Below are 15039 nucleotides of genomic sequence, written 5' to 3'. Positions count from 1 at the left end.
AAAAAATAACAATCTTACTGCCATGCAGACCGCATATAGTGTGTGTGTGTAGTGTGCATTTACATAAAACTTCTAACTGTTAAAATAATAACAATTCTTGGTAAAACTTTACTTAAAGTCTTTATATGTAATGCATAATAAAAAGTATTAATGCATTAATTATGCCTTGTAATGCACCTTACACTGCATTGTACTGTATGGTCTCATAACTGTAACCACAATTATAATACCTTTTTCTGTTTAACCTTTATAATGTATAATGCATTAAAACACATGGCAAAGAACCAATTTCAGATGTAACAAGGAATCTGCAAATATTTATGAAATATTAATTATGAAATAAATTATTTATGAAAATATATAATGCATTATAAGTATAACATACAGTATCTCACAAAAGTGAGTCCACCCCTCACATTTCAGAAAACATTTTAGTATATCTTCTCAAGGGACAATACTACAGAAATGAAACTTGGATATATTTTAGATTATTCAATGTGCTGCTTGTATAGCAGTATATATTTACTGTCCTCTGAAAATAACTCAACATACAGCCATTATGATTGTCAAAAAAGCTGGCAACAAAAGTTAGTACACCCTAAGTGATAATAGCTATACGTTGTTTAACCATCCAAAGCCACATGTCCTATTCATCATGTTCATGTTTTTGTCTGCTTGACAGGACCATACATATGTGTGTATCTTGTATTAGAGCAGTTATAATTTGTGCTTTAATTATTTCGACCACTGGATGTTCAACATGGTTCCTCATGGCAAATAACTCTTTAAGAATTAAAACTTTTGCTCTCCACAAAGATGGCCTAGGCTATAAGAAGATTAACAACCTGAAACTGAGTTGCAGTACAGGCCAGGGTCATACAGAGGTTTTCCAAGACGGGTTACACGTAACAGGCTTCGCAAGGGTCAACCACAGAAGTTGAGTGCTCGTGCTGTGCATCAGTTGCAGAAGCTGGCTGACGCATGAGTGCTGCCAGCATTGATTTAGAGGTTGCAGAAGCGGAAGGTCAGCTTGTCAGTGCTCAGACCATACGCCGCACGCTGCAACAAGTCGGTTTGCATGGCCGTCGTCCCAGAAGGAAGCCTCTTCTGAAGCTGGCTCACAATAAAGCTTTTATATTACCAATGTGTAAACGGCTTGTAACGAAACTTAAAAGTTTGTGGTGTGTATGCACGCTCTCAATGACAAGAAACAAATGCTTATACAATGTTCAGAATAAAGCAAAAAAAGGACATAGTCAGATCTGTAGTCCATAGTCTGAAATGTACTTTATAATCAATCCTAACAGTGTAATTTTAATGAACTCATCCATCCATTATTTAAAGTGTTGATGTAATTTCCACTGAAACAAGAAGGCAGGGCTGGACATATCGAACAGCTCCTCCCCTTTTAATACATAGCCAATAGCGTTTCGTTTAAATCACAGCTCGGCCAGAGCCGTTGATCTCCGTACAGATGCAGTTCCTCCTAATCTCTAACAGTTTCTCCTCAATATCGCTTTAAAATACAGCATTCTGTGCTGAATTCAAAAGGGTCCGATATGTTTTGTGTTCTGCGCCGAGTCGCGCACATGATCCGTTCTGTGTTCTCGTGTCTCTGGACCAGAGCTATGGCGGTTTGCGACACTAACGTGAAACCAGGCTACATTCACCCCAATGGAAAGCAGAAAATCTGATGAGAAGCTGAAGTTGGAAGTGGAAGTGAAAGGTTGAAGTGAGAGACTGTAAAATTTGAATGCTTATCTTCTAAATGTGAATTTTACAATAAGGCTAACATATTTATACTAAAAGCCAAAAATATAGCCTATATTTTGAATTCATGGGGACTTTAAGTAAGTTTGTGCTTAAAAACGAGAACAAATATCTGCTAGCGTGATCAGAAAAATAAACTTAATTTTTTATAATAAAAAATTACAAAACAAAACTTAACATCTTGAGTCACTTTGCTTCTTAAGTAAATTTGTACTGGAAAACAAGACAAAAAATCTGAGTAAGAAAATGATTTAAAGATCAAGCTGAAGTTTCTCTGGATTATGTTCTGTGCTCTGATTGGATGTTGGCCCCATTGGGCCGCTGTGATGTCAGCATAACTGATTACATCAGGATCTGTGGTGCTTGAGGAACGATTTAAGTAACTATGGCAACACACCGCGGAATATTACTAGCAAACTTAAACTTCACGTCACTCTGTTCTCTGAGGCTTTTGTGAGATTTACTATAATCACCGGTTCAGAACCCTCTCTGCTGGTGCATCAGGATTAGACATCATCTGGGCCGTGGGTCTCTGCGGGGTTAAAGACATCTGAACACATTCCCCATCTGTCAGAGCACCCAGCGCTTTATTGTGCCAGGGAAATGCCACAAAACCTTATTAGTGTTGTGTGCTAAAGTTCATGATTTGCACAAACCCCTTACACACTTGACCTTCAGTACATAACTCATCCCACATGTGCAATGAATAGTTTGTACCTCAAATCGGCTTATTGAGGAAAGGTCAGCTATTCTATAAGCAATCAGACTTAAACATTTTGTGTGGCAGGTAAAAAAAAAAAAACATATCCTAATCTGACTTATATTGAAAATATTGCATATTCTACATGTACAATACAATGCAAAAACAAGAATTCATTAAGGATGTGTTATTGTTTTATCAGTTGAGTGGCTTATGCAAATATACAGTTGTGGATTCAGGATTCTTTGATGGATAGAAAGTTAAAATGAATAAAAAAAATAAAAATAAGCAGCCTTTATTTGAAATAGAAAACTTTTGTAACCTTAGAAATGTCTTTAAGGTCCGTTTGATCAATTTAATGTGTACTTGCTAAATAAAGTTTTTTTTTTTTTTTTTTTTTTACCTACTGACCCCAAACTTATTAACGGTAGTGTAGGCCTATATTTACGTATATAATAAGTATATTTAGTGTAAGTATATAGCGTATATTTACATAAGCCACTCATCTGATAAAACTAAACATCCCTTGTTCATTTCAAATGGCTTTTTAAACGTTTCACATAAGATTATAGTTTAGCACTCATTATACCAGGATATTTAAATGTAAAATTAACCAGATAAAATGAAGTATTCCAGAGGGTGTGTAATAAGATATGATAATTCCTGCTCTCTGGACTGTAGTCATGGCCTTGTCGAGCTTGAGCATCTGTGACCAACACTCAGCGGGTTCAAGGGTCAAAGGGAATCAGAGGATGAATGTCAGTTTGCCCTTTCGCCCACAGCAGGAAGTACTTAAGTTTCTCTGCAGTTTCCAAAGAAACAGCACTTCTAGTTTTATGCAGTGCTAGCATTATGCTGTGAGTGACCCTAATAAGTTTCTCCCCTAAAATGGTCCTTTCACCCTAAAAAACTATTTTTAGCAATTTTTACTAATCTTAAATCTGATTTAAGCTACTAGAATGCAGTGCACATAATCTAAAGGATGAAAAAGCTAATGCTATGGCCGCAGGCTCGAAAACCGAGGAAGGTCTCATTAGTCTTTGCAGGTTAAATGACATGGGACGTTTCATCAATTGCAGAATGTACCACATGCTCTAATGCCTACAGACACATTTAGTTTTTGTCTGTGAAGAATTTAACAAAAAAATGCTTCCATATGGAGAGCATTAGCTCTATACGACAGAAATCAATGAGTCATTTTATGTGTTCAGAGGTTAAAGGGATAGTTCACTCAAAATGACAATTCTTTCATTAATTACTTACCCTTATGTTACGTACACTCAACCTCATAAAGCTCAAACGTGCTGCGTAACATGAGAATAAACCTCATTGGTTCTTGAGAAGCTCAAACGTGCTGCGTAACACGAGAATGAATCTCATTGGTTCTTGCTGAAGCTCAAACGTGCTGCGTAACACGAGAATTAATCTCATTGGTTCTTGAGAAGCTCAAACGTGCTGCGTAACACAAGAATTAATCTCATTGGTTCTTGAGAAGCTCAAACGTGCTACGTAACACGAGAATGAATCTCATTGGTTCTTGAGAAGCTCAAACGTGCTGCGTAACACGAGAATTAATCTCATTGGTTCTTGCAGAAGCTCAAATGTGCTGCGTAACACGAGAATTAATCTCATTGGTTCTTGAGAAGCTCAAACATGCTGCGTAACACGAGAATTAATCTCATTGGTTCTTGCAGAAGCTCAAATGTGCTGCGTAACACGAGAATGAATCTCATTGGTTCTTGCTGATGCTCAAATGTGCTGTGTAACACGAGAATGAACCTCATTGGTTGATGAATGTTTATATGAATAAAAGTCTAAATTTAAGCAATCGTGTCTCTTCAGGAAATTTGGACTAAACTACTCAATTGATATGGATTAGTTGTACGATCTCTTTATGATCGCTTATGATTTTGCAGTGTCAAATACCAGTTGAGTAGCTGTCAATGGAGAGACAGAAAGCTCTCAGATTTCATCAAAAATATATTTGTGTTCTGAAGATGAACGGAAGTCTTACAGGTTTGAAACGACATGAGTGAGTAAATAAATGTTTTTTTGGGTGAACTTTACCTTTGACCTTCACGGTAAATAACCATGGGTAATGACGGCCACCTTGACAAACATCCGTAAACACACTGTTTTTCCAGCACCTTTGCCAAGCATTTGGATCACAACAGTCGTCTCACCTGTGTCACGAGTACAGCGGTCTTCTGTCTACAGGTATAATCTACTTTTCATTAAGAGTCCCGCTGGCCTGCTGATAGGAGCAGGTGTGTGTGTGGCTTTATCTGTACATGCGCATAGAAACGTAATCATACGTGAAGGTTTCAGGCCGACAGCCCGTAAAGATGGTGTCGCCGTACCTGGCGTGCAATCTGGGCGCACGGCTTCACCTGCTGTTAGGAGCAATTTGCGCTCCCTGAAATCAAGCGTCAAAGTACGTTTCCTAATATGATTTTAATCCTCCTTGACCTTAAAAAAACAGCAGGGTCTTGGTTTTGATGAAGTAATACATGAGACCCCATCGTTTCTGAGTCAGAGGAGACGCAGATGATCCTCCATATGTAGGTGTCTGATATCCAAAGAATGTTGAAAAAATGTAAAAACCAAAAGCTTCTGCAAAAATATAGTTTGGGGGTAAGGCAAGTATCACAATATGAACAAAATGTGCTAGGGACAAGTTAAGTACATTGTTTAGTTTAGAGTATGACAAATTATAATAATTTACTTTTAGAATTATATATTTACATTTTAATAATATACATTAGCAGTTTGCAATGTTAAGATTTTTTTTTTTGAATGTTTTTCACCCAGCTGCATTTGTTCAATTAAAAATGCTGTATAGTAATATTGTGAAACATATTTTCAATTATTATTGGTTAGACTTTATTATAGTTTTAAATTACTAGCACCACCTCCACTAGCATAACTATTTTTAGTGGAAAAGTGGTTGTCATGGTAATTTTAGTTATGGATGATCTCTGTCGACCCCCAGTGTCTCTGAAACGTCATTGCAGTATTTGAGCCTCGCGACTTGCCGTAGTTTAAACATTAATCACATGTATGAGTTGTCAGGAAGAAGAAACAAAAGCGGTTTTTAGGCCAGATCTGAGAATGCCACCCATGGGCGATGAATGATGCCTCTGCGCGAGCGAAGTGTCCGCAGGTGACTCACCTGTGTGAACCGGCCGCGTGCACGCGCTTACACGAGTCATGCAGAATACAGTCCTCGAATCCGGAGCAATGTGTAAAGAAGCAGGATACGGATCAGGAATGGAAGAGTAACGTTAGCTGATACATACACCTGATCCGTGTATGCCATGGGGAACTGCTGGGCTCAATGTTTTGGGCTCTTTAGAAGGGAAGCAAACAGGATACAAAGAGGAGGAGGGTGAGTCTTTCATGGGCTTGTTATTTCATATGAAGTTGCACCAGCTGTGATCTTTGGCAGCATGACTCGCCTGTTGTCAGGTGCATTGCATTGAACACTCGTGTAGCCGGTGAACAGTGGAAAATCTCTGGATCTTTTTAAAGGAATGTTCTGATAGATATCAATGCAGTTTAACTGTTAGGCCTACATTAAATACGCAGAGTTTAGGTTGAAAGCAACTGATGTCAATCCCATTAGCAATGTTCATTTCGCGAACGAATCGTTCCTTTTTAAATGATTCATGTGAACCGATTCGAATCGTGTTTGTAATCCGCTTCACTGTTCCGGACAATAGTTTACATGCTATTTATATTTTGATAAGGGATGTAATTATTTAATATAATATAATATTTTATGGATACATAAAAAAATGCAAAAATAAAAGAAGGAATTTATGTTTCATACTTTTAAGCAATGATTCGAATCTGTTCTCCGATGGAACCGACTCGCTTAAATGACTCGGACTCATCAACGCTACTCTAGTTTCCGCATTAGTTGAGGTATGATCTCAGGACCCCGCCCAGAGTCCTCTTGTGAATCCGCCCTTAGACATCAGCTTTGGGCCATTCTTCATTGTGTGTAATTTATTTGTTGGATCTAAACTAGTACCAGGCCTGTTTTATACTCACTATTTGTATGTTGTCTGTTAAGTCTTAGATTATTACTATTTTGAGAAGTCTCCATTTGCTGTTTTACTCAATAGAATCTCACAATCTTTTTTTAACCACAAGTGATGATATTGGAAAATGCTTAATTACTTAATTATTTTTTAAATTAAATATTTGAATATGCTCTGCCAGGAGGAAGTGAGTGTTACCTCACATAAAACCAGCCTGACCCGATGATTTGATTTGATTTTTTTTTTTGATTTTTTTTGCCAATAGGTCTAAGTACTTCAAAAGTACCACAGCTGGGGAACACTATACCATTGAGGTACAGTCATCATAAATTATTAAAAATTAAAAATAAATGCATACATTCTCATCGCTGTGCAGTTTGAGTGACATCCATGCGTTCTGTTACAGTTTGAGAACCTTGTGGAGAGTGATGAGGTGAGGACACACTTGCAGAACCACACTCAACTTCTTTAATCTTATAATATTATAATATTAAATAATAATAATAACACTTTTGCCTTCTTTTCCAGGGTGAGAGCTCGCAAAGCTGCCCCAGGTATGGTATTATTTAATCTGGACTCTTTTGGATTTTACTTTTATTTAGTGGATACAGTACACTAAAGTAAAGTGGTATTTCGAGATCTGAGGTGAATTATCCATTGTCTTTTTCAGTTTGGCTATAAAGGTCACAACAAATATTAAAACTCACCTGAAATTCTTTTAACAATTAAATAAAGCACATTTAGTGAGATTACCATCGTCACACTTTGTATGTTGTTGTTCCAGCCATGACGACGCATGAATAGAAACCGTTTCTAATAAAATAATCTTCTGTCGCGTGTCGCCGTTGCTGCTGGTTAGGGCAACAAGTCTGATTAACAAGGAAAATATACATGTGGATAGGACACGGTGTAATGACTTTTTAAGACTTTGATTTTAAGACAGTGACATACATTTTGTTGCATCAGTGTGAACATTTTAAACTGTTTATGGATATTATGATGGATATTGTGCACAAAAAGTGCAACACCGATTTCTAATATATTGATTTCATATTTGTCTGTCTCTAAAAGTCACTTAAATAAACTATAGATGGTTGCTGATGGTCAAACTGTCTTTTCCTATCTACATGGTTGGCTCTTGGCTTAGATGGGCTGTAAAATTGACCAGATCGTCAAGACCATGTTTAGAGGACTGTAATTAGTCGCATTCCTCTCAGATCAGTGCATCACATGGCATGAGGTCACATGGATTTTGATTGGCTGAGGGAGACTTTGAACTCTGCTCTCTCTTCTGTCATTGGTCCAGACCCATCAGCGAGGAGGAGATCAGCCACTTGAAAGAGCAACGCTACACTGCCATCTCAGACCAACAGACGCTGATCGACAAAAAGCTGAAGGCAGAGGTACGGGAGGTCACATGATCCGTACCTCCATCATCACATCTGCCCAGATGAAACGTTCACAATAAGACCAGACAAGAACAAGAAGCTTGTTTATAGTGTGAACAAGATCAATTTTACGTTGACTTAAAACATATTAATGGTCAAGGTCAAAAGATGTTGCCTTTAAGTTAGAGCTTACATTGAGTTTATGGTTTCATTTGTTGTTTTCCATTGCTTTGGTTTTCACCCCTGCTTGAGTTTAGTTAACCTTCCCTTCCTGTTGTGATTTTTGCCCAGTTAGTGGCAGAAGAGGAGAAGTTAAGGCTAGAAGAGGAGGCTGCTTTTGCAGCCCAGCGCGAGGCAGCGTGGCTCGCTAAGGAACGAAAGCTAAAGGAGGTGAGGCGTTCGCACTGAGCACGCCCAGCCCTTCTCTTAACCCCGCCCACTTGCTTTCAGCCACACCCTTCTCATTTACGACATGCCTTCAGTTCTCATTTATAAGTAACCATTCTGATTTGAACAGCAGTTTGAGTTTAAGTTATGCATTGTTTATCATATATTTGTTGAAATGACTCATCTTTGAAACGTATATAGATTGTGATACACAATGAATGGCCGAGATCAAGGACTTATAAACAGGATTGAAGGCTCTTAATGGTGCATCAAATATCGATCAACGTCTTGTGAATAAACTCAGCACTTAATGCTGATAAAAACTAAATCAATCTGCAACCAAGAAAACCTTCTCCACCTAAAACGTACTATCCTAAACTACATGTCTCTCATTTCCTCCTGCTTTTTTTAGCATTTGTCTTCTTAATTTGCCCTCATGCCTTCTGTTCATTTTTATTTTCTCTAATTTTCCTTTCTACCACGATTTGTGTGTTTGACCATCTGCTAATATTACATTTGCTGTCTGTTTCCTAGTAGGGCACCAAACTTTGGCACTAACAGTTAGAAATATTTTTAGCCATGTTCTTAAAAATCTGAGCGATACCATAGCACTTATGAAAAAAATATTAGTGGAAGTGAGTCAGTCGTCATTCTGAATGTTCTGTTTTCAGGGAAAACCGCAGCCACAGAGGACCAAACCCAGATCAGAATCAGAGAGCAATGACACTCGGCACAAACCGTAAGTTCAATCTGCCCTGAAATGAATGCAAACGGTATTCAGTGACCCCAAAAAGTTTCCGAACACTTAGTGTGTCATTGCATTAGACACAAAATATCAAACCTAGTAGCATGGAAACAAATTAAGCTAGACTTCTATAGAAATATCTTCCTAATTTTGAGCCATTTAAAAAAAAAATGGTAATAAAAAATTACAATTTAAAAAAAATATATATATATATAAAAAAAACAATTAAAACCCTTACTGAAAAGATTAAATATTTTAGTTGTTTACCCTCATGTCATGTGACCATCACCAGAGAAGTGTAAATATGTTGTTGAATTATTTAAATATTAACTTATTTTAATTATTTAGATTTTAAGTTGAAGGAGTTCAGCTGAGAAAAAAAAAAGAAAACAATCTTTTGGGTATCTCTTCATTGAAGTGTGCTAGTGGTGTTTTCTTTTTCTTTTCTTTTTTTTATTGTAAGGTTGGGTGTCATTTGAATTGAACAATTCTGATTCATCGATTCCTAATTTCAATCATTCAAATTTATTCTAAGTCTTATTGCAAAACATTTACTTGGAGCTGAATACCAAGAACAAAACTCAACAGGCTAAAGAACACTTGCACAAGGAACTTTTGCCTATGGTTTATAAAATACCATAGCAAAAACAACTAGCCTAACTAATATACATTTCAAGCATTATTAAAGACGAGTAAACACACTAACTAAAAAAGAACAAATAAACAAATTACCAATCACACAAATAAATACACCTGAACATATATACGATTGAAATAAACATGTGAAGTAAACAAAAAAGTGTTTAAATATTTTTAGGTATTCAGGTACAGACACTGTCATCAAATGTTTAACACAGCACTTTATACATTACAAATATAGTTGCAGAAGTTATTCAGTCTAATTCTAGTTGTCTTGTTGTCTTTAGTTGTTTGATTAACATTATTATAGAGACGGCAGCAATGATATTAGATTGTCACTTTAAGAGCTGCACGGATCCAACATACTGTTATACGTTTTCTTTGTCAACTGTTTACATTCACTTAAGACCAACTGTGTTTACGAGAATATTTCGATTTTCTTGTTTATTTGTCCGTTCAAGTGCAAAAATACGTATAAGAGAACTGTTCAGTATCATGCACTTAAATATAATAGGTGGCTTTCTGTGCGCACATTTTGCAGACAGATGAGGTAACTGTGTGTGTGTGTGTGTGTGTTTCCCCAGCAAAGCGTCAGATGGAGAGTTCGAGGTGTACCTGCAGAGTGTGAAGGCTCAATCTGAAGCATTTCGCGGTAACCGTGAGTTCCCATTAACACGTTTCAATTTTAAAAATCTATTCGAATACATGCATTTAAATGAACAAAAGTGTTAATCTCTAAATGCTCAAATCTGTATCGTCTGTGTGTGAAGGACTCGGCTCTGAGACGAATGTGGTGACGCCGAACACAGAGAGCAGCTGGGACTTCACCAGTAAGACTGACGCCACCTCACTGGACCTGGAGTGGGAGGATGAGGAGGGTGAGTGACTTCACGGAAACCATAACATTTGCGTCCTGCATTCAGAAATCATTTATGAGCACTATACAAACTATGAAGTCAAGTCACATGCCAATTTAAATGTTGCCGTTTTGCAGTTTGATTCTGTTTGCTTTAAATGTCACATCTAACTTTGACATTTTGGAGTGTTTATTGATCTCGGTTAATGCGAATTTTAACATTTACAAACACAAAAATAATCAAAATATGTGTTTGTTAATGCAGTGTGAACTAACACGAACAAACAATGAACCACTGTTATTGTTTTTTAAAGTGCTCCTATTATGCTCTAATATTTGTGAATGTAAAAGGTCGGCAAAGTTTCAAAGTGCACAACAAATAAAGTTATTGTCTTCCAAAAGAAAGAACCGATTCTGAACTGCCTGAAACGAGTCATCAATACTTCCAGTCTTACTTTCTTTTTACATTTTAATGAATGGTAAATTTTGTGCAGGGACCTGTATTAACAGAGCAAATAGGGTTGACTTAATCCACGTGTCTTTACCGTAATGAATTAATATGTGGCATTACACAGGAATGAACCGAATGGCTCCTGCATGGGAGCGTTCCAAAACGGAGGAGGACATTTTACGGGCGGCGCTTCGTCCTGGCGGGAAACAGCTGGACAGCGGACCCACCTCCACCTCTGAGGACTCCAACGCTCTGGAGTGGGAGAACGACTTCGTCAGCGCACATCCCGAGGACAGTGGTGACCATGGCGACGAGGACTTTGAGGGATTTGTTAATCCAGTACTGGACACGCCCACTGAGGAGGCGGGGCCAAAGGCCAGCTCTGACCAACAAGAGAGATAGTCTCCAGCTAGAGAACGTGAGACCACAGCGAGTTCAAAATCAGTGTGATATGACCGCGGACGGTCAGTTCAACTTAATGTATAAAATGAAATTCATAATTCTCAGTTTGAGAGAAAATGCAAGAAACAGAAAATGCTTTATATGATTTGTACTGTCATTGAGTGAATGTCATGAAAATTGTCATAATTTATCCCCAAAAATATTATATATATATTTTGACTGATATCTGTATTACAATAAAAAACACGGTAATACAAGAATTTCTAACGTTGAATCAGCATAAATGAGTCGATACAATACATGCAGCCATGCTGTATATACATCTCTCGATTTAAATGTGGCTATTTTTTGCATTATGGTAATGAGAACTGGGTTGGAAATATGCTCAGTGGTCACAATGCAAAAAAATCTTTATGGATCTAACAGAATGCTTCATTTTCTTTACGCAAAATATAATTTCTTTTGGGATGAATAATGACCCGGACATGTTCGTGACCGTTTTTGATGAGATTCACACCATTAGGTCACAGATTCATTAGGATTTGCGTTCCACGGGTAAATTTCCCCCCGGTTTTTAATTATTAGATGCATCTGTGATTTATTTTTATTCGTTTCATTTTGATAACTGCGTGAGGAATGTTTTCGTTCAGCCTTATTTCAGAAGTTTTCATTACAGAACTAAATCAAGTGCAATTTTAGAAGAAGAGAGAAGCTTCTCGAAAGCCACAGATGTTTTCCAGAACCATCATAACTTTTCTTTTGCATGGTTAATATGATAACGGTCATATCAGACATGATAACAAGGACAATGACTGTCAGGGAATGTGGCCCCTGGTATGATGCATATGAGACACTGGAACGTTTGAAGGGAAAGACCTTTTGGCTAAAATGCATTGGAACACATTTAAATGAAGTCCATAAGTGCTTTTAAAATAGTCACTGTTTATCTGTCCGTCTGTCTGTGGGTCAAAGGGTTTGTTGTCGACACTTTTTGGAAACGATGTAAACAGCCGGTTCTTTAAACTCTGAATTTCTGAACAAAATGGATCAGAAAGAGGGAAAATACATGGTGTAATATGGATCGTCATATTCTACCTCTGGTTTTGATAATCCTGACATTATTGAATGAATTCATGCTGTCTAATCTAAAAATGATGATTTGATGTGTATATCTTTACGAAACATGCAAGTTGTTTCACCGTGAAATCGGAGAAATATTATTTTGCATAAAGAAAATAAGGCATGTTTTAGGAAAATTGTTTTTGACATTGACACTATTTTCATGAATACTTAAAACATATCCTCATTCATGTGACGTGAAAAAGTAAAAATCACAATGGCCTAATCATATGCTTATATTTTCTTTAAGGTATGATGTTATCTTTGTTTTTTCATTTAATTATGGGGTGAAATATGACCCGAACATGTTTTTTTACCCTATAGATGCCATATTGAATTTAATGCGGATGAAAATGAGGCTGTGAGGGATAATGTCTTTACAATGGTTTAACATTGTATAAATGTCCTAGATAACATGATTTTCACAACCTTTTAAAACTGTTTTATGGAGTTTTTGTCTACTGGAAGTTTTTTCTCGGAAAGACGTTTCGTCAACTGAACAATCAGACTGTTGTTAAACAATACGATCCATTGAATTCTGTCCACAGCCTCGTTTTCATTCCTGTCAAAAATGTAATATGGCGTCTAACCTGACTAAGGTCTTTAGTGGAACATAAGGATCTAATGGTGTTAGCATAATCAATGAAAGAGGGGTCATCAAATGGTCAGGAACTATTTTTACACATGAATTTGACTCATCTTCTTGAACAACCTCTTCCATTGACCCCCATATTTCCCTCAAATTCAACCTTAATGCTTTTAAATGTTTTCATGAATTCTGATCTGTATATACTGGATTGTAAAGCAGACACTAAAGGCCTTTAAGAGTAGTGGAGACTGCGTCTGTGATCTAGTTGTAGGTCTCTGAGGACTGATGTGTAAAAGATCAGCGCACACAAGAGCTTCTGTACAGCACAATCGTGTCACGTTATTTTCTACACCTCAAAAGAGTATTGTCACGTCATCAGAATGTGAAGTATGTGTGATCAATGCAGTGTTTGTTTTTGTTTGATTTTTTTTTTTCTCGTCTTCTTTTGAGTCTGTTGACCATGTAACTCATCATGTTTGAAGAGTTTGGGAGCATTTGCAAAGATAAATTAATGTTTGTCCATCAGTCAGAAGTAAATGGGCCCAGGTGATTGTACATAATGTGTAGCTGATGTGTGAAATGATGACATTTGAAAATGCAGCCCCATCTGTGTGTTTATGGAGGCATATTTATGTAAATGACTACAAGGTTAGCAGCTTTAACCGATTCCCTAATGGAAACACTGTTACCAGGCCTTATTTTGCATTATGACAAGTGCGTATATTGAAATAATAATAGCGGTTCTCAATTTAAGGAAAATAAAATATGCTGAACATTCCAAGAAAGGCTCTGGACTCACGTTTGCGCTTCCCAACTCTTCAACAACACTTAAACTGTTGCACAATTACATTGGTTGATATGTTTCCTTGTGTTGGAGGAACATCATTTTTGTTTTGTTTTTTACAATTCTGGGTGTTTGTGAAGGACCTGTCATATTTCGGATAAACTGAACGTAATTACAGTTTTTATTATCTAATCGACAGAACATAAGACCTCGGGTTAGAACTGACTGCTAATAAACAAATAATATTACATCTGTCTGTTTGCATTTCTATTAGGGAAAATTAATTGGATGTTATGTTGCCGGTGGGGACACAGAGTAAATGGTGTTTCCCCCCCCCCCCCCTCAGTTTTCTTATGTAAAATGGGATGTTTGTTAAACGTAGTCTATATACGAATGTATTTTTTCTGTCTTTTCCTTTTTTTCCTTATAGCAAAGAACAAAAAATCCCTTGAATCACGTTCAGTCTCTCTTGTACATTACGACGTGCACGAGTAATACGTTTTTGGCTGCAGTTCACTTAACGGCCACCAGTGTCGCTAATAACAAGTAATTCTACATAGATCTCTACAAAGTCCCTGCTTTTCTTTCATGGCTGTTTTGATTTAATCGTTTTATACATAGAGCAAGGGTAGAAGCCACAATGATAATGTGATTCAAAATTTAATTTGTACTTGTATTATTACATAAGTTGAAAAATGTGAAACAAATTAAATGATTTAAGATTCTGCTTTCTAGTTTAATACTAAAATAAAAGAACAACTTTGTAATAGCCTGCCATATTAAGTCATATTACATTTCAATAGCTATTAAACTAATCATATTAAACATTAACTTTTTATTTCATGAAACCACATTTTACAATTAAATATATATATATATATATTTTAATATTTAAATATATTTAAATATATTTAAATATCTAACATATTTAAAAATATTACCTGGAGAACATATTTTGCAACATAATTACGTTCTGGCAGTAATATTTTTTACCTTGCATGAATTTATTTCATAATATGATAAATATAACTTTAAGACTGAGACAAAATGTCAATGATCTGAACAGAAACAATTTTACAGTAGAGTGTAATAACACAAAGTAAACTGCAGGTGGCGGCGTTGTTTCATAAATCAAATCAAACACACGTGCAAGGACGCCAATC

At 36.6% G+C, this 15039-nt stretch overlaps 1 protein-coding gene across 2 annotated transcripts; it reads left to right on the top strand.

Annotated features, from left to right (window-relative positions):
- Positions 1 to 5496: 5496 nt before the first annotated feature.
- On the top strand, positions 5497 to 14106 carry ap1ar (adaptor related protein complex 1 associated regulatory protein). Of its 2 annotated transcripts, none has more exons than XM_079630414.1 (10): positions 5497 to 5858; positions 6782 to 6830; positions 6923 to 6949; positions 7045 to 7070; positions 7823 to 7919; positions 8196 to 8294; positions 8963 to 9030; positions 10260 to 10327; positions 10446 to 10553; positions 11107 to 14106. In XM_079630414.1, the coding sequence occupies exons 1-10, from the start codon at positions 5788 to 5790 to the stop codon at positions 11382 to 11384; spliced, it is 891 nt and encodes a 296-aa protein (XP_079486540.1). In that variant the 5' UTR covers positions 5497 to 5787; the 3' UTR covers positions 11385 to 14106. The 2 variants fall into 2 exon arrangements, with proteins under 2 accessions (XP_079486540.1, XP_079486539.1); XM_079630413.1 differs by having other exon boundaries at positions 5504 to 5858; positions 10260 to 10333.
- Positions 14107 to 15039: the final 933 nt, after the last annotated feature.

The sequence above is a fragment of the Phoxinus phoxinus genome, assembly GCF_949152265.1.
Source record: "Phoxinus phoxinus genome assembly, chromosome: 12".
Classification (NCBI taxonomy): Eukaryota; Metazoa; Chordata; class Actinopteri; order Cypriniformes; family Leuciscidae; genus Phoxinus; species Phoxinus phoxinus.
This window is presented reverse-complemented; position numbering and strand designations above follow the sequence as displayed.